The 19207-nt window shown below is 48.5% G+C and overlaps 1 protein-coding gene across 1 annotated transcript in view; it reads left to right on the forward strand.

The window, feature by feature from the left end:
- The window catches only part of HCN4 (hyperpolarization activated cyclic nucleotide gated potassium channel 4), a gene marked incomplete at both ends in the record, with an annotated part of 94186 nt that extends 86750 nt beyond the window's left edge, over positions 1 to 7436 (forward strand). Inside the window, one exon of the mRNA XM_079541065.1 lies at positions 5872 to 7436. Within this exon, the coding sequence (XP_079397191.1) occupies positions 5872 to 7436 (1565 nt within the window). The remainder of the gene's footprint in view (positions 1 to 5871) is intronic.
- Positions 7437 to 19207: the final 11771 nt, after the last annotated feature.

Raw genomic sequence — 19207 nt, forward strand, 5'->3', positions numbered from 1 at the left:
CTGCGACCCGAGCAGAGTGCTCCGAACCCAGCTGTGTGAGTAACAAGAGAAGAAGAAGTAACCAGAGTAGCAGGGGGCAGCCACTTTGACAGCAGGCCGGGGCATAAGCCAGCCTAATAAAGTGAGATTATTTCAAATGCATGCAAATTCAAAAAGCAATTCAGTGACCTGAATTCTTAAACTGCAGCCAGCAGACTTAGACAGAACTGAAAAGAGAAATGAACAGAAAGCTACAGCTAATTTCCCCTGTGCCTGTGCAGAATTTCAACAACAGAAAGCTAATTTTGATTATTTGATAGAAGAATTATTGTTGAGTGCTGGCTCTTTTAATGAAATTGCATGAGCCTTTCTCCCCGTTCTTTTGTATGCTATCTACAGCCAAGGAAAATCTGACTTTGCAATTCTTTATTAAGGGAGCAACTTCTATTAGCTTAGTTTCCACAATTTCACATGCCCTCCTCCACAAAGCACCAGTAGCTTTGTTACAAACACGTCTTAGGCTCTGAAGATCTTTTTTTCTCCTGCATTTCGTCCATTGTTGCAGTGAGGAATTTAGTTTTGTCTGACCACGGGAAAAAACATACTGTGCTAAGAGCTGTAAAAAGAGAACAAAAAAGTCAGTTCTGGGGGTCCTTTAGTGCTTTAACTGCGCTCCTGAAGTTGTCCCCACCACGGGTTGTCACCCAACACATGCCCTGCAGGACGGGAGCAGAGTCTTGCCCCATGACGCAAGTAAGGCTGCTTCTCTCACCTCAGTAGAAAGGTAAGGGGCCAGAGTAAAGGATAGCCAGGAGTGAAGAAATAAGGAGACAGAGGACTGGAAACAGCAGGTTGGCTCAGATATGGAAGAGGCTGCTGGAAGACAAGACAAGTGCCTTTACTCTTTAAGAGATAACTTGGCCTCTGCTTCCAAGTCTTGCCTGGAGTCCTGCACTGGACAAAGCTGTTCCTTTGTGCATCCCTAGGTCTGCTGAGGTTAGGGAACTTCCTTCCAAGAGCTCGTGTTAGTGCAGGTTGTGACTTTGGGTGAAGAGAATCTGAGCTTCTAAAATGTCCATGGGCGTATTAAACAGATTAAATGCTCTGAGGCAGAATCTGCTTAGAGAAATGTAACTGCCTGCTCCACGAGAAGCACAAAGCAGCATATGGCAGGGAAAGGTAAAAGCAGTGCTTTTCCCTGTAAAAGCAGATGAGACTTCCGGAGACAGATGTGTGACAGTGTTCATGCAGCAGCCCTTCACCTCAGAAGACCTGGGTTCAGATCTGAGTGGGGCTTTGCAACCAGAGTGCAAAGATGTGATCCAACCAGGAAAAGAAAAAGAGTCTCTTCAAAAAAGGCACATTTTCCTGTAAGGGAAACCTGAAAACTTCAAGTCTCAGGTTGGCCTGGGTATGCCAATGGTCTCCAGAGGAAACATTCCTTACATTTTGACATATCCAAAACAAAAATTTTACTGAATTTCCAGTTCATGGAATATGTCAACAACATGCCACAAATTCAAATCGCAACTTTCTTCACAATCTCATTAAATTCATCTTGGAAGCTGAGGAGAGACGCATGGGTGGGCTGTTTGTTTTGTTACCTTAGACTCTACTCAGCACTTAATTCCTGTGGGATAAACTGTGCGGAAGGAGAAACTCCTGTAACATAATGGCTCTGTGCTTCTATGATGAGGGAAGCAGGAGTCCCTTGCTCCCTCCCAGTGAAGCCTCTCACTGGTTTAGCAAGAACGCAGGGCTGTCTTGTGGTTCACTAAGTGTAGCAGTGAGTTGCAGGACACCACTTTAATCAGGATGACACAGAGCCAAACTAATCAGCACTTCAGTTCTTTGATTGCTGACTTTTCTGCTCTCCTTTTGAGGCAGGTGCAGTGACAATAAATCCGGAGGGGGAAAAACAAATTTGGAATTGAAGCAAATTGGTAAATAAGATGGGGAGCAGAAATAATCTCAGAACCATCATTTGGAGCAAATTCACTTCGACTGCCTCATTCTGCTGCTGGTGTGTATTTTGTGCAGGACTTGAGTCAGGCCTGCCAGGAAAATGTTTTATCCCAGCAGGGCGCTGCTGTGTGCATGTTGTAATCTGGTGCTGGCTGAAAGGAGGGCTTTTCTCAGTAGCAACTGATCAGGCTTGTATCGGGGGTGGAAGCTACGTGTGAGTGATGCAATTAATTAGAACGGTGGAAGCAATTAATTTTTCAATCCGCTAACCAGTTTTTGGAAAATGATTTTGAAAACTTCCTTTTTCCCTTCAGTAATTGAAGGAACATTTTCAGTAATTTTCTGCAGCAGAAATTTGAGTCTCTTGGCAAAACAGAAAAGGAAAAATTAATGTAATGAAACAGTTAATAAATTCAAGTTGCGCTCAGGAAAATGGTAAAATGCGATTTCAAAGGAAAACCGAGACATCCTGTTTAAAAATTAACAAAAATAAACATTCCAAGGTTTTTGCTGGAGTTGTTTTACCAATTTGACACAAATTGAGCTTTGATCAACTCATTTTCCAGTAAGAAGCGTGTGCGTTTGGAAAATGTGAACATACTCTGCATTGAGTGCTCTGCCAAGGAAACCAGCGTCTGCTGCTGGAGCTCCGGTTATGAAAACATCGGTCCTCTCAATTCATCCGTGCTGCTCTGATTAACATCACTATGGGTCTCGTTTGAATTGAGGGCAGCGCTGGAAATTGCAGGCTATTGAAGCACAGACAAGCAAATCAGAAGCCAAAGACAGGTGACATGGAATTAAAAGCGCGAGACGAGGTGCGAGGATGGAAGCAGAGCAGTTGCTGGTATTGAGCTTTTCAGAAAGCTGTGCTGCTGTTCCTCCTCTTCAGCCCGGTTCTTCTTCAGTCTGTTATCAAGAGAGCTAGGGCAGTTTTTTGCCTGTCTGGTTTGAACTCAGCATGCCGTCTCCCATCCACATCCTGACCTTGCAGTTGTGCAAGCTAGCTGCAGATTGCCCATGCTGCGATTTGTACCTTCAAATCCAGAAAGCAAATGATTACAAACCTGCAGTCTGAATTGTTCTTTATCTCAAGTGCCAGCCAGACTTTCTCTGGCCTTGGCATTTTGTTTAGATGGGTTGCTCTTTTTCCCCAGAGTTGGAACAGTGAGCGTTTCTGTTTCTGTTTAAGCAGCTCTTTGTGATCTAATTTGTTTGGGAGCAGGTTTGTGATTCTAGAAGCTGCTGCCTGGAAAGCACCGTGTGTGTACGGTGTGACCTTCCACTTCATTCACTGCAAAGCTGCTCTGAATTTTAAAGGTGACATTCATACTCCTCTGGGGTGACAGGCTACCTGAATGGCAAGTGGAATCGGGCCTCGTTAGGGGATATCTGCTGCTGGCTGTTCCAGCCTGCTGCACAGTGAACCCCATTTGCACACATGTCCTACACAAGCACTTCCAGTGCAGTCTCTCGAGCCCCTGTAATGACATTAGGAGCTCTGATTGCTGTTTACCTTGAGGATTGTGTCTTTGCAAGGCTGCTGTCTTTCTCTAGGATGTGTGCCTGTCCGTATGCCTTACTGTATTTTTGGAGGGAGTCATCAGCAGGAGGTAACACACTAAAATGTCAGGCATCCCATAGCGCTACACGCAGCAGGCAGGTCCCAAACACAAGGGTTGAAGTCCAGAAAGAAAATCCCGTCAGCATTTTGATGTGGTTTTATGCTGCAGTTCAGCCCACTGGAAGGGCTGACCAGGAACCTGTAGCTTTCAGGCTTCACCCGCTCTGAACGATTGCAGAGCACTTTTGCATAGCTTATATAAAGGGATAAACTCTTCATTTTAAAAAGTACGGTGAAGGGAAAACCTGTGACATGTTCTGCCAATGCTTAACTACAATTCCTATTAGATTGTTCCTTATCTGTTTTTTTTTCTGGGCTTGTCTAAGATCACAGTATCTGTTAGGTGTTTCTGTAGCTGAAGGGAACAGTTCTTATCAGCTTCCATTATCTGTGAAGCTCCTTATATATCAGCATCAATTCGCCTCTTCTCTGAGAAAAGAACTTACTCACAGTTGTTTTACAAGCCTTGTTTGTGGATATTTTCTGCATCTCTTCAAGCTTTGTAGCTAGACTCTAGAACTAAAACACTGCAGTGTATGCTTGCCTAGCATTAAACCTGGTAGTGGCAAGTATCTTCCTTGTACTTTATCATTATCTCCTTACTTCTCCAATTGCTCCACCTTTTCCCCCTGATAGGTTTGGAACTCAGCTAGTAACATTCAAGCTTCCCTCATTTCAGAGTTGCTTTCTAGGACACCAGAATACAGTTGCACTCTTCTGAATGTTGCTCAAGTCCTTTGCTGCCAGATGTTTTATTTTGACCACAGTAAGAGGCGCATCTTCCAGCTGTAAGTCTTTTACCTGATACAGATAGAAAATTTGCATCAGAGAGTGAAAAAAATCTAACAGTCTGGGTGTCATCAATACACAGCTTTTAAACGGGGATTAAAGTAGGCCCTTCTAGATCCTAGCATCTGGCAAGGTGCTGTCTGCTTGTCCTGGTCCTGTGCAGGATGTAGAGGAGATCAGAACCAGCAGAAATGACATTTGAATCCAAGCAGTTTTACAAATGGGCGCAGGGCCTGAGGATAAGAGGAGTTAATTCAGCTTTTGATCTGATCCTGGTTGGCTAGTGCCTCATCTAGGGGTCACCCTTCTCCATGCACCCCCAAGCTTCAGCTGCAGAAATGAGCTGCATGCATGCAAGCAGGCAGACCAGAAGGCATATTTGCATGCGTGCACACAACTTGCTAGGCTGGGCCCTTTATTAAGGGTATTTTCAAACAGCTTCAGTTAACAAAAGCAAAAAGGAAGCCCCTAGGAAGGTGCTATCAAACTGGCACATGCTGTTAGGGGAGAGGACTCCTGAAAAGGCAAGAAGAGAGGATCTAACCCACACCAGTTTTGTAAGTAAATCATTCAAACCAGCGTATACCAACACCTTGTAAATCAATGCTGGCACAGTTAACAGTGCACAGACTGTTATGAGAACACAGATACAAAAGCTGTTAAACAGAGTGCATAACCATGTCAGAAATCCTGTCCTTTGAGAAGGCATTTGCACTCTGGTGAAAGGGCATTGCTGGCAGCATCTCATCCCTTGCTGCAGTCCAGGGGAGTTCATCCCTGCAGTGCCAGGTGCACACTCAGGCCAGGCAAACTCATTACGCCACATTTTCCAGCCCATTGAAAAGGCAAAGTGCTGAGCTAATATTTTGCTGCAGGCTAGAAAGTCCAGCTGGAACATGAAATTTGCTAGCCTGCAGTTTCCAGAAAGTTGGGGCTAGAAGGGCATGGCCAAATAAGATGGTAGCTGTGTGTCTGAGGGCTTTCACTTGGGCCAGCATGTAAAGTTCTCTTGTCCCTTCTTCGTAAAGAGATTTCATTTCAGCTAGAAGAAAATGATTGACTTCAGAGCAAACAAGATGCATAAGATATAGGAGAAAAAGATATCTCCAGGGAGTAGCTGAAGACTTAGGAGACTTCAGTGAACTTGCATTTTTGAGGTGTAGCTTTTCAAACACAAGAATTACAGTCTTGTTTTTCTGCTCTTTTTCTATAAATGGACATTTAGATGCCAGGTGAGTAACTTGTGGGTTCATAAGCTTTGCTGCCAGTCTGCCCCACTTCTAAAAACTGACTCTACTGTCTAAGACTGTGTTCTCTGGATCTCAGAGTCTGCTGATCATACCACAAAAGCAGAAGATATAATGTTTATCATCTTGTCGCTGGAGCACAGAGACTGTACCCAGATCCCATAATGACAGTGGAGACGGTGCCAACAATTTGAGGAAGCTCTGGCAGGAAGCCTCCCCTGCTTTGACATACGAGAATGACTCTTTCTCTCTTCACTTTCTCCACAGGTAAGAAAAATTCCATTCTGCTGCATAAAGTCCAGCATGACCTCAATTCGGGGGTTTTCAACTACCAAGAGAATGAGATCATCCAGCAGATCGTGCAGCACGACAGGGAGATGGCACACTGTGCTCACAACGTCCAGGCTGCTGCCGCCGCCGCCGCCGCCGCGTCCACCCCCACCCCCGTCATTTGGACCCCGCTCATCCAGGCCCCCCTGCAAGCCGCAGCCGCCACCACTTCCGTTGCTATCGCCCTGACCCACCACCCGCGCCTCCCGACAGCCATCTTCCGTCCCCCCGTGTCCGTCTTGGGTTCCTTGGGACAGCAGTCCAGCCAGACCCCGAGACAGCTGAAAAGGCTTCAGTCCCTGATCCCGTCGACCGGGCCTTCCGCCGTTGGCTCTCCCTCGAGTACCCCGTCCCAGCTGCACACCCCGGGAGCAGAAACCCCTTCGTCCTCTTCCTACCACATCCAGCAGCTCGCTGGGTATTCGGCCGCTGCCGGCTTGGGGCAGTTCCAGGTGGGATCCCCTCCCGCGGGCTCTGGGCAGCAGGGACTGAGCGGTGCGTCCTCAGCGGGGCTGAGCCAGCTGCAGCGGGCGCCTTCTGGCTCACCCCTGGGGACGGCTCAGCCCCTGCAGCAGCAGCAGCTGCAGCGGCAGCCCTCCCTTTCCAGCGGCGGATTTGGGCACTTCCAGCAGGCCGCAGCCAGCTCTCCATCCACGTCGCTCACCCAGCTCTCATCCAATTCCCCCCCCAGCCTCCTCAACCAATTCCAGCCCGCCACAAGACCGCTGCAGGGGGGACAGTTGCAGCAGCTCTCGGGCAGTGGAACTCTGGGGGGAATTAATCACTTCCAGCCCCCTCCTTCTTCCAACTCTCCATCCTCCAGCCTAAGCCAGCTGGCACAGGCCTCCGGCGGGCCGTCCTCGGGCCTTTGCCAAACACAGCCAAGTGCATTAGGATCTTTAACTGGAACGATAGCCCAGCTCCACCAAGAACGATCCCCCTTTGCCTCCGCGTCTCCTCTACAGCAGCCTGGCGTCGCCTCTCCCTGTTACACCCCTTCTGGCCTTAGTCCTCCTACTCAGAGCCCAGTGGCAACGAGAACTTTTCAGTGCGGCCCGCTCGGGGCCTCGGGCTCTCACGGCTCTCTGCTCCTGCCTCAGACCGCCAGCCCACCTCCGCAGATCCTGCAGTCCAAGAGCACGCCTCCCGTGCCGCCAGGACGCTTGAACCAGGACATCAAGTTGATTTCTGCTTCCCAGCCATCCTTGCCCCAAGAGCTGGCTCAGACTCTGAGCCAAAGTTCTCATTCCTCTAGAGAATCTGTTTCCAGCTTCTCTCCTTTTCCCGGAGGAGGGACTGGACTTCTCGGGAAGCCTTGTAGCTCAATTCCTGGCCGTGTGACTTTACCACGTCAGATGTCCTCAGGTTCTTTACCGCACCCGCTGGTGTTTGGGGCCGGCGCTGCAGGCACCGCTTCTCTGACTGCTGGTGGGCGGAAAGAGTCCATAGTGCTCACAGGGGATCTGGAGCCTGTCAGATCCAAACTGCCCTCCAATTTGTGAGGACTCCTTCCGAGAGCTGGTCATGTCAGCCGTGCAGTTCGGTTCCTGATTTAGACTTTCATGAATCATTTTTTGCCTTTTTTATTTTTCCCTCTTCCCCCCCCCCTTCCCCCCCTCCATTTCTTTTGTTTAGATTTAACTGTGATTAGAAACAAACAAGCAAACAAACAAACAAACAAAAAAAACACATGGAAAAATGACAAAAAAAAAGAAGATAACCAGGTATTCTTAGAGCTATAGATTTTTGGTCACTTGATTTTATAGAATATTTTAATACATGGAACAAAAGGATACGAGCAAATTTAATCCAACGAGGTAACGCACAGACAGGGCGTGTGCCCGAGCTGGAACATGTGAATGATCAGCCATAGAAGCTACCAAAAAAGGTTTTCCTGTTGAGACAGTGATCCAAGGTTGACGTGGGCCATAGAAGGGAACATGAGGCCGGCCCGTAGCTGGTGTTTTTGGAACAGCTGTTGTTGGCCACCAGCTGTGGGGGGGGAACTCGATGGCTCAGTGTGTGCATCGGGAAGTGCCACCTCCTCAGGTCTCTCCTGCGATCTGCAGGTTGCAGAGGAAGCAAGAAGAGAGGTGAGTTTCGTTCATGCAGTCCCCTCTAGGAATATCAGATGGGCTGAGTTTCTGTGTGGACTCCATCTGAAGAAGATAACCAGGAGATGGACGGACTTGACTTCAGAGGCTTGTCTCATTCCGCTGATGCTCTAATGTGGGTTGTGGGAGAAGTCCTGTCTCTGCCACCACACCAGGCAGCTGTTCTCAGCAGAACAGCCCCAGCCTCACTCCACGGCTGGAAGCCTGCATGCTGCCTTCCAGGTTGGGGCATGCAAAGCAAGGGGAGGGGTGAAGAAAGAGACAGCACTTTAACCTTCCCTCTCTCCGTTTTAATGTCTCAGTGTCCATGGGCTGACTGCTTTGAAGAGAACTGGTTAGGGTAAGATTGCAAGGTGGGCTGCAGCCACCCCAGCCCTCTTCTTCCTTGGCCCAGGGGAATTTGAGCTTGGAGGCACTGAGGGCAATACCAGTGCCCAGCCAAGAATCCTCCAGATTTGCAAATACGTTCGTACCATTAAAACAAATTAAACCAGAAATCTGGCCAGCCATGGTCCGTGCTTCTCCTCTGATGGGGGAATTGAAATCTTTTGCTTGATTTCACCAGCAATAACAGCCTGCACCTGATTGGCGTTGGTCTCGCCCTGCAGTTGCAGCATCACTGGACACATCTGGGGGCTGGCAGGCACCTTGAGCTGGAATTTTTGGGCTCCCCTGATTTAAGACAGTCAAAACGGGTTGAAGACAGGAAGGTGCCTTTGGGTGCACTCAGCAGTGAGAAGCTACAGCCTTTACCTCTAGAGCAAATGTCTCCTTTTTGCTCTTTTTGTTTTCCTTTCAATTCTTCCTTTCTCTTTTGTTCTTCCCAAGGCCAAGAGGTGTCTCCAGCCGCCTCAGTGTAAACAGTCAGGTGCTCAACTTTTCTAACTCTTGTTAGAAACACTTGTCCAGCTCCCCTCTGTTCTCAGCTATCTTGGAGTCCCTCCAGCCCACAGAGGGAAAGCAGACCTTCCTGCAGCAGTGCCAAAAAATAGATCACAGTAATGATACAGGCTCACACAACCCCTCATCTTACCTCCTCTCCCCAAAAACACTGGCTGACAGTTGATTTTTATACCGAATTGTTTGCAAAACTCTTGACACGTGCCTGTATCTTGAATGTTGCTGCAGGCATTACTGGGCACTCCTGCTTCAACGTGCTTTGGTGGCTCAGAATTCAGATGTAATCAGCTTTGGTCTTCCTTAAAGGGTCAGGGGAACTCTAGAAATGTTTTTTTCTACTAGCTACATACAATTATGTATGTGTGAGTGTGTGTGGCGGGAGGGGAGTGTGAGTGTTTGTGTGTGTGTATAGATTTTTATATATATATCTATATATACACACATGCTTTTATATATATGTAGTGTACAGTCATACACATACGTAGCCTATTTATGCACATGTGTAAGCAGCACACACACACACACACATATTTATATATATATATATATATATCCTAGTTTTAAAATACATGTCTGTTTTGACCCTCCTGTAGGACTGATTGGCAGGAGATAATTATAACACGTAGATCCTGCTTTTCCAAAATATGTACACGCTCATCTTGAAAGAGAATCAGATTGATGGAATTGAAGCAGACTCACAGATCCTCTCATAGTTTCAGAGGTATGAGTTCCTAGAGGAAGACTCACAATATCCTTTTAAGTATTCTGTTTGTTTTAACAACCTTTTTCCCCATATACTAGAGGGCCCCCTAGAACGAACATCTCGAGAGGTTGGGAGCTAAGCTGTTTGGGTCTGGGGAATCTAGTACAAGCAAGTGGGAAAGGTCTTCAGCCCAGCGATGCCAAGCCCTCATGGATGACTGTCCTGTGACTGCTGCATAGGTACTTGAATCTCAACAACCCCTGTGGACACTCAGACAAATGGAGGGGCACAGAAACACCCTGAGGGCTGTCTCTGGTAGCCGTGCGTTCCATCCACCAGTCCGGTGAACATCCTTTGTTCAGTTGGGTTCCTTTGCTTGAATTTTCACGGGGGTCTTGTTTGATTTTCCAGTTCTTAGTGGTGCAGTAGCCAATATTGAGTTACTCCGACTGGACCCCAGTCAACACTAGGCTTGTCTCAGTAGGTGGAACTATATTAATTATTATTGTTATTTTTTGTTTTATTTTGGGGGGGGGGAGGGAGGGAGGGAAGAGTTCAAAGGGTGGGGTTTGCAATATAAAACACAATAAAAACCTTAGTAAATAAAAAAGTAAAAAACCCATCTCTCTGACTTGCTGTCTGCTTTAAGTGTGAAAATTCAGGCAACATGAGATTTAAAGAAGAAAAAAACCTTGTGTGGAATTTCAGCCCTCTCTGTCCTATTGGAGAGAGACCAAGGAATTTTCTCACTTCCTGTCTGCGTTTTCGTGCTGTTTTCACAACTTCAGTGGTGTTTACCAGCTGCCACCTCTCCACCTCAAACGTTCCTGTGCAAAGTAAGCCATTGACTGTAACGTTTCTAAGCTTTTCAACAGTGTGAAGGAGCAACCTGGCAGTTGCTTTGCTAAACATGTATGAAATTCATTCATGTTACTGACAGGTCTGGAATCTCTGGCTGATTTTGTGATCCCTAGAGAAGAGCTTAAGGAGTTTTACTGCAGGATGCAGAAGTTAACAGCTTGGAATAGGGACTATCACAAGGAGCAGACAAAAAAACTGGATAAAGAAAGTACCACTTCCAGGTCTCAAGCAATGCTGGATGATGATACCAGGGTCAGGACCTGAGGTATTTTTGGAAGGTAAAAGTAGCCTCAACCCTTAGCTTTCATTGAGATCCTTTTTGAGTCTTTGTCCAAACCCAGTCTAGAAAATGTGCTCAAAATCGGTTATGTGGGTCAGTAACTCAACCCTTTCTTCAGTGCCAAGAAAACATACAGCAGAGCAGCCCAGCTGCTGGAGTCTGCCCTACTGCCCATGGCACTGAAATGCAGCTGGACATCAAGCTCCCTGCACCCTCCCAATAGGCTCACATTCATTTTACCTTCCCTAAAATCTCGTTTCCTTGGTACCTTCTCATCCAGTGGTTGTGTTTAGCCCAAAGGCTGTAAATGAAGTCAATGTTTTGCAGAGAAGGATGCTCAGACACTCACACTTCCACTGATGTGGTGCAGCAAAGGCACAGTCAAAGCAGGATGCTCCTCTTCTCTCCTGCATCTGGTACAGGAAAATTGGAGACCCTTTTGATCTCCCTCTATCAATTCCCTGACCTTGTCTGCATGTAGTTGAGCAGCACTGGTGAAGAAAGAGCAAACCAAACATTTTCATCAAAAAATGCCCTTATGCCATTCCCTTGAAACCAGATGGCTCTGCCCCAGAAGGTCAGTTGTCCTGGAGCTGCCCTGAATGAAGTGGAGCAAGTAAAACACTTTGTTTTGCCTTTCTGAGAGCAGAGCAGACTACAGTAACACAATAGCATCATGGTCCTCACAGAAAGTCAGGCGCTGGAGGTGTCAGTGGCATGGCCTGGCTAATGAGGCTGATGTTTGCCTCAAGCAAACACAGGCAGTAGCCGTGTCACTGCTCCTGGCCAGTGTGGGTGACGATGGGTGATGTGGATGGATCAGACAGCTTTTCCCTGAACAAAGTCTGGTTCCACTGTCTGTAGTGATTTAAGAATCCTAAGTTGTTCAGCAGCGCACTTGGAAGGGCTTGACTGGTTTAGCATTTGCACTGATGCTTCCTTATCTTACTGACGGGTCTCAAGACTGCACTGGGATTTCATGATATGCACTGGCTGTCAGGAACAAACTGTTCAGGTACCAGAGCCAAGTCACCCTTCCACCAACAGGGCAGTCTTTTCACCTCCTCTTTACTGCTGCCTCCATTGCAGTGCCTTGTGAACACTCAGCCCGATGGCATGGGGGTTTAGTGCAGGAGAAGACGGGATCTTCATTTCTTGAGGTTTCTCCTTTTTCCTAGTAGCAGTTTGTCCAGGGCTGTGGCTGGGAATTTCAGCCTTGTCCCACAAACTCTCCCAAGCAAGTGCCTGCCCCACTCACCTTTCTTTCTGGGGAGCAGCAGGCAGTCACTGGTTATGGGACAGAGGTGAGGGATCCCAAATTTACACTTCTTTCATCCCAGGAGAGATCATAGGGACAATGAGAAGATTAGAGCAGCCCTTTTCCCAACAGTGCTTTCCTTCCTTTGCACCTTCCTGTGCCTTTACACCAGCCAGCCTTGGCCAGGGAGAACAGTGATGACAAAGTTGCATTGAGAAGCAGGCTGAGACTCAGCACGTGGAAATGAGGTTTCTCTTCCTCTTTGCAAGCTCTTTGCTGGTTGTTCCCACCAATGAGATGATGAGGTTTGTTGAGCACAAAAAGGTGGACCAACCTCACAGGACCTCAGCAGACCTCTTTGCTCAACATTGTCCTCCAGCCATAACCATTGCAGGAGAACCCCTCTTCTGAGCAATGTGCCTCCAGAAAGCCTGGAGATGGGGTTGTGCAGCAAACAGCTGAGTACTTTTTTCACTCTCTCTCTGGTGCTGCAGTTCTGAGGACCTTCCTTGGCCCAAAAAGCTGACCAGGAGCTTCTGCTTCCCATAGGTGAGGGCAGTGCTGTAGCTTCACCACTGCTGAGCTGGAGACAGCAGCTGCTGGCGCCAGTGTGGGCCCAGGTCCTGATGAGACAGGAGCTTTCCTCTTGGAGGTAATTCTCCCTGCCCAGCACTGCTGGATAGCAGCCACCTCTGCAAGCCCTTGATAGGTTCACCCAGAAGAGGGAAGGAAAGAGGCTAAGCCTTGGCAGGACACTCCATGCCAGGCTGTAGGGCATTGCTGCAGAAGGTGGGATGGCTGTTCTTTGGCTGCATCTCCCATGGATATTGAAGCCAAACAAAGCCTTGCCAAGTTGGACCAAAGTGGAGAAGCTGGGACACACCGAGGTCCTAGCCTTGAGGCTCAGCTGAGCACCATTTCTTTTTGCTGGGGATCTGCTTGCTGGTGCACCTTCTGACAGACCCTCGGTGCTTAGTGAGGCACCTTCCCACAAATCCCCTCCCATCTGTTGCCTTTTTCCCTGCCGGTGAAAAAGAGGAGGTGAATTTTCACCCACGTATAATATTGTAGTAGAAATGCTAAGTCACGGCCTGAAGGAGTGATTGAGCACCTGGTGGGAAGGCAGGGCCAACCCAGGGGAACACAGGTGCACGCAATCCACCTGAGTGACTGGAAAGGGTGGATCCACCCCTTCCCAGGCCTCATTTAAGGGTTGGCAGTAGAAGTAAGAATATCTCTTGCTGGGGATTCCTGCCTACTTGTAACCTTCTAGAGGTAAGCAGCTCTTTTCCTTCATTTCTCCATCTGTGGCTGCTGCATTTGGGCTTGTTCTCATTTGCTGCAGTCACGAACTTTGCCACCCTGCCATTATAGCATTACAAATATATGCGTTGGGTTTTGGCCTTTGAAGTAATTCCTTTTGTTTTTGCTTACAATTTCCAGCACACTGAATGTCTGTCTGAGCCATATTGTGTCTTAGGTCATGGGTGTCCAACCTTGGTTTGCCAGGGCTGTGTGTACATAGTAATGCCTCCTATTCACTTCCATGGAAATGGCAGCAGATATGAGTAACTCAATAATGCTGTTTGAGCAAATTCTCAGCTACAAAACACTGCTTTTGACACAGTTACCACCACTAGCTGTGCCTTTTTGCCAGCAGTGAACAGAAGCTGTGTGCTGCACTCATAAACACTTGTGCCAGTGGAGGTGACCCACTGCCTCTGGTGTCACTGCTAAAACTCACCACCTGCAGCCTCAGTGTGTGACATCCGTGTTTGGTCTCTACAAATGTTCAGTAAGCATTGATGAGTGTCAATGGGTGCCATTTTCTTTCTGCGTAGAGGAATTCAATTGACACACTCCTGCTCTATCTGCATTTCTGTGTCAGATGCCAGTCTGTCAGTGCCCCTCTGCTGCCATCTGTCACACAGCAACAACATGGAATGGGACGTGAGTGCAAAGTTCAACCTGCACTGCCGTACCCCCAGCATCCACCTCTGACATCATGGGCCTCCGTCCTTAAACAGAAGGCACTACTTTTGGAGCAGCCCTCTTTAAATATATACTATATATTTAAAGTAACAAAACTTATTTTAATTCTAATAGTATTTTAATTAAAATATATTTAAAAAGAGTAACAAAAGCATAAAGCTAGTGGGAAATTTGACTTTGTTTTTGTCACAGTAATGCATCAGGTTTTTTTTTTTTTTTTTTTTTTTTTGGTTTTGGCATCAGTTTTTTGGCATTGCTGCAATTCTTATGAGTTCTCAAAGTGCTCAGTAGATATATATATATATTTAATGAAATCTTACACTTCCTGTGCTTCATCCTTCAAAATAGCTGTTTGCACACATACATAATGCCACAAAGTGATGCCAGGAGTAAGGAGTGCTGGGCTGCATGTGGGCTGTGTGTTGGCCATGTCTGCACTAAGTGGTGATACTCATGGGGCTGAGTACGGTACAATCTATCTGTGACAAAGGAAAAATCCTAACTAGGTTCTGCCACTTATATTTCCAGGAAGGTAGATTGATTTAGTCTTTTTTTTTTTTTTTTTTTTTTTTTTTTTTTTTTTTAACTCCTTTTAAGGAGGCATTGCAAACCAGCTGCCTTTCAGCCTCCAGCTACCAGCTGACCCTAATCACTGGTGATGACTGTTCTGCTCAGGTCCACCTGTAAGCAGGAACTTGATTAGAAAAGACACGGACTGAAATCTTCCAGAAGAGGTGGCTGCTCTCTTGTGTCAGTGGAGGAGAAGCAACAGCTTGATGGGTTGGAGTTGGGAGCCCAGTAAATGGCAGGCTCCCATAGAACTTCCCCTAGTGCCCTCTTGTGCCTGACTGGCCAACTGTCCACCTAATGATCCCCCCAGCACTGGCAGTCTGGCTATGTGTACCCTAGAGGGAATGCCTGAAGCTGCTGTGCTGGGCAGGAAGATGTTAACAGCATCTCAACACCTTCTCATTTCTGGGAAGCTGCTCTCTATGGCTGTGCTGCAAATTAGACAGCTCTTCTGGGTCATTCCTTCCCTCCTCCTCCCCCTTTTGTTTTTTTTATACACCTGCTTCCTTCAGCTGTGATGGGAATGGCTGGGGCTCGCCCACACTCAGCTCTTCCCCTCCAGCTCCATGGCATGCGGAGCCAGCGTGGGTGGCTCACAGCAGGTCGCAGTCAGGGTCCTCCCCAGGCCTGCTGCTGGCTCCCTGCTGCTCCATCCACCCACACCAGTCTCCTGCTGTGGCCAAGGGATGCTGTCAGCTCTGGCCCTGTGCACACCCATCACTGTCAGCTCCTCTCTGCGGAGGCTGGGCATGCATGCTGCTGCTCTGAGCCATGCCTGCAGCTCCTGGCTGTGCTGCCAGGCAGGACGGTGTCCCTGATAGGTTATTAACCTTTTCCATGCTGCCGCAGGCCCCTCTTGCAACTCATTCAGGTCAGTATAAGATTTACTCTCCAAAAGAGGCTGTGGTGGCAAAGAGATGATTTGGAAAGATGCTTAACCTGCACCTTTTAATTTTTCTCTATGAAAAAGGCTTGAGTGTGAGCATAACCCAGAGAAACATGTAGTGGGGCACATATGGGAGATGCAGATGGCCCAGAGGCCAACAGAGAGGCTTGATACTGGTGTGTGGACACATGGTACGCGTGCACACATATGATTTTCCTCCTCCAGTAAAACCACCTTACAGGGTTTGGTTCAATTAGTGTGAATCAGTCCTGGGAAATCAAGCTCCCTGAAAGCCCAGGAGGTACAAGCACTGAGAACACAGCATCCACCTCTATTTTGGTGTTGTTCTGTTGTTTGCTTGCTGGGTTTTTCCTCTGTCTCAGTGCCTAAACCAAATCTGCCTGGAAAGGGCTGCTTCTGCCCCAACCTTCATTGTGCTGGAGCTCCTTGCTGGCTTACATGATAATGCTTTGCAGCTGGGGAGGTGGGGGTGATGGGGAAACACCTGGGGAGCCTGGAGGAGGGGCTGGAGCCTACTTCTCACAGACCTGGCAAGGTAAGGGCAGTGGGGAGATCTGGGGGAGGTGGTTACCAGGTGAAGCCCACCCTTTTGGGGGGTGCTAATTTTTGTTACAAGCAGCTGTGGGATAGAGAGTGGGTCCTGGCTGTGCTCTGGAGGTGGCCCTGAGGATGTGGTTGGACTGAGTGTCTGGGAGGTGCCATAGTACTCTGGTAGCTGCATGGCTGTCCTTGTGGTCCCTCTATTCTAGCAGGCCTGGGGCTCGGGCTGTGTGGCAGGTGCTGGTTGTACTCCAGGGTTTTCCTTTCCATGCTGATAGCAGTCTTGGGGAGAGCTAAGGTGGTCTCAGTTCAGCAAGCCCTGTGCTACTGAGCACACTGCAGCATTTACAGCATGAGAGATGGGTGGAAATGCTACAGGCTCTGTATCAGCCAGGCTGGGAAGAAGCACGCTGAGTGTCTGGGCAAGGAAGGCTTGCAAATGCTGTAGGGAACTGGGGGGATTCAGCCTTGGGATCACCTGTGGCTGGGTCACTGTGAAATGGGGATACTGGAAGGGATGCAGGGCCTGGCATACCTTAACTGGAGCAGGCAGAAAGGAGGGCAGGAGCCCAGGTGAGATGGTTCTACTGCCCAGGCTGGGAAGGGCTGAGAGCCTTCTGGAGAGTGGGGGACAGCAGTGACATTTCCCCCCCTCCCCCACTGGGTAACATGGGGCAGCCCTAGCAGCACTGGCAGACAGATGGCATCTGGGTGAGGTGCAGAGCTCCCAGAGAAGGTTTCTCTGGCAGCTCCACAGTACAGATTTACTTATTTTGGTCACGAGGCTCCAAGCCCTGACTGCAAGACAGGAGATGGATGGGAGCAGAACGTGACCGGGGCTCTGCCTTGCAGCAGCTGCGGGAAAAGCCCAGTGTGAGAGACAGACAGGGAAGCCGCCTCCGCAGCAGCAGCACAGAGGTTGGCCAAATGAAGTGGATGCTGTTCCCATGGAGACAGTGCCCACGAAAAGAAATGGGGCCTGGTGTGCTCCTCAGGCACAAGGAGGTGGGATGCGGGGTCTGGCAGGATGCTGGGTGGGATGGAGCTGTCAGGCATGCAGCCACCCCCTGGGGAATCCTCTCACCCTCTCTCTCTGGATGGGGGGGGCTCCAAGTCAGATAAGGGCTTTCCAGAACATCCCAGCTCTGCCAGCCAGGAACTATGAACCTCGGGGGCTCATAGTGGGGTTCGTATTTCTTTCCTCTCAGGTTGGAAGCCCAGAACAGCCTGCCCCATTGTCATGGAATGGTGGAAGTACAGAATCTGTTAGCCTAGAATGAACCAAAGGAAATGGGGATGCATGAAAACAGTCAGTGGGTGCTGCTGCTTCTTCTGGAACCTGCTAAGGGTGAGTAGTGCCTGGATTAAGTCAATGTGATGAAGCTGTTGCTGTGCTTGCAGCGCATCTCATGTAATTCTCCCAGCCTTTGGTGGGGGTGCTGCAGGATGTTTTAACCAGGGCTGCCTCAGGTTGGAGGGTCTCCAGGTACTCAGTCCCCTGGGATTTGGTAGCTGGCTGAGACAGCTGGGCTGGGGAACAGCATTTCCTTATAGGAAAGCACCAAGGAAAACTAGTGTTTGCTCTACATTCAAGCCCTGTGACAACCAGCTGTCCTGGCTACATCCTTGTGGAGAGGAAGGTGTGGAGGAGAATCAGTATGTGGTAGAAAAGTGCTTTGTGAGGGGGGGTATCCCAGGAAAGAAGGTGGGACAATGGGAGCTGAAATTCAGTTCAGGGTAGAATTAATCCTTTGCTCTGCCTCACTGGCTATGAGTTCATCTCCCCAGCAAGCTATTGATAGCTTTCAGGTTCTTCTTGCCTGAAGAAAGCAAGCATGCAGCCTGGATCTGTGGGTGTTTCCTTCTGCCATCTCTTCAACCTCTTGTTCTCATTTTCTACCTTCATGCCTGCCAAGGGGCTTTGCCCTCTGTTCCTGTCTGCTCCCTCTGGCCCTGTCAGCCCTGCACCTTTTCCTGTGTGCTTTTGGGGGATCGCCCCCTTGGCTCCCAGGGCACCCATCACACTGTGGAGCTGGCAGGCCTCTTGGAGGCAGCTGTACATTGTGCCTCTGTAACCTTCCATAAGCAAACACCTCAGAACACCAGCTGGCTTTTTTTTTTTTCCTCCCACAGTTGCACTTCCCATGTGTAGTAAGGGCAGCCATAACCTGGCTGAAGCCTGGACTAGAGGAGAAGCTGTATTGGTTTGACATCTTTGGCAAAGACAAATGGCACAATTGGAGCTCATATTTTCATAGGGATGTCTTTCTTGAGATGAGCAGTTATTTGCTGTTTAAACTCGATTCTGTCTTGAGATAGGAAGCCGCTCTTAATGGGAAAAGCCTGCAAGTGTTGTATCAATTTATCTAAGGTGCTGGAGCTGCTGTAAGTCAAACCTTTATGCCTATGCTGGGAGCATAAATGCTATTAAGGAAGGACACAGTGAGGCATGAATAAAAATTAGTTTGCTGCATGAGTTCATTGCTATGCTGCTGCTGCTAACAAAAGAGTCACTAATGTCAGTCTCCCTAACTGAGGCTGAAAAGAAACAAATTAATCTTTTCCAGGTAGATGCAAAAATGGTGCGGGTTGGGCTTTGCCTTGCAGCTCTGCTTACCAGTGAGGCGTCGCTGCCATCTAGTGTCCCTGCCTTGCACTGCCAGCGCTGCACGAGGGTGCAAGTTACAGCTGCTCGTCCTTCTTTCTGCCTGGCCTAACATGGGCTTCCCGTCCCTCACCAGCACCGTTTTGTCTGGTTTGACCTCCAAAGCATGTACTGTATGTGCTGCCAGAGCAGGAATTGCTTTCACTTGAGGTTAGTAAGCAGAGATCGCATCTCTGCAGTACTGCCTGTCCATGCCTGCAGCTCTGCTGTGTCTTGGTGCTCCCAACCCAATCTCTTACATCTTTCTTCCCAATTTCTTTACTCCTTTATATGTACCCCAGCACTTCTGGCACGGCTGAGGAATCTGTCAGGTCGCAGGGTCATGGAATCCTGAGGCCTCAGTGTGCTTCTCTCACTGTAACTTTGTAAGAACTCAACTAGCAAAATAAGGAGAGGGGGGAGCAGGGGAGCGAAGCAGTGCAGTAGATTGTATTCCTGTTTGCAGAGGTTGGGGGGAGGAAGGGTCTGATGCCCCCAGGAAAA

Source organism: Tetrao urogallus, assembly GCF_951394365.1.
Source record: "Tetrao urogallus genome assembly, chromosome: 11".
Lineage (NCBI taxonomy): Eukaryota > Metazoa > Chordata > Aves > Galliformes > Phasianidae > Tetrao > Tetrao urogallus.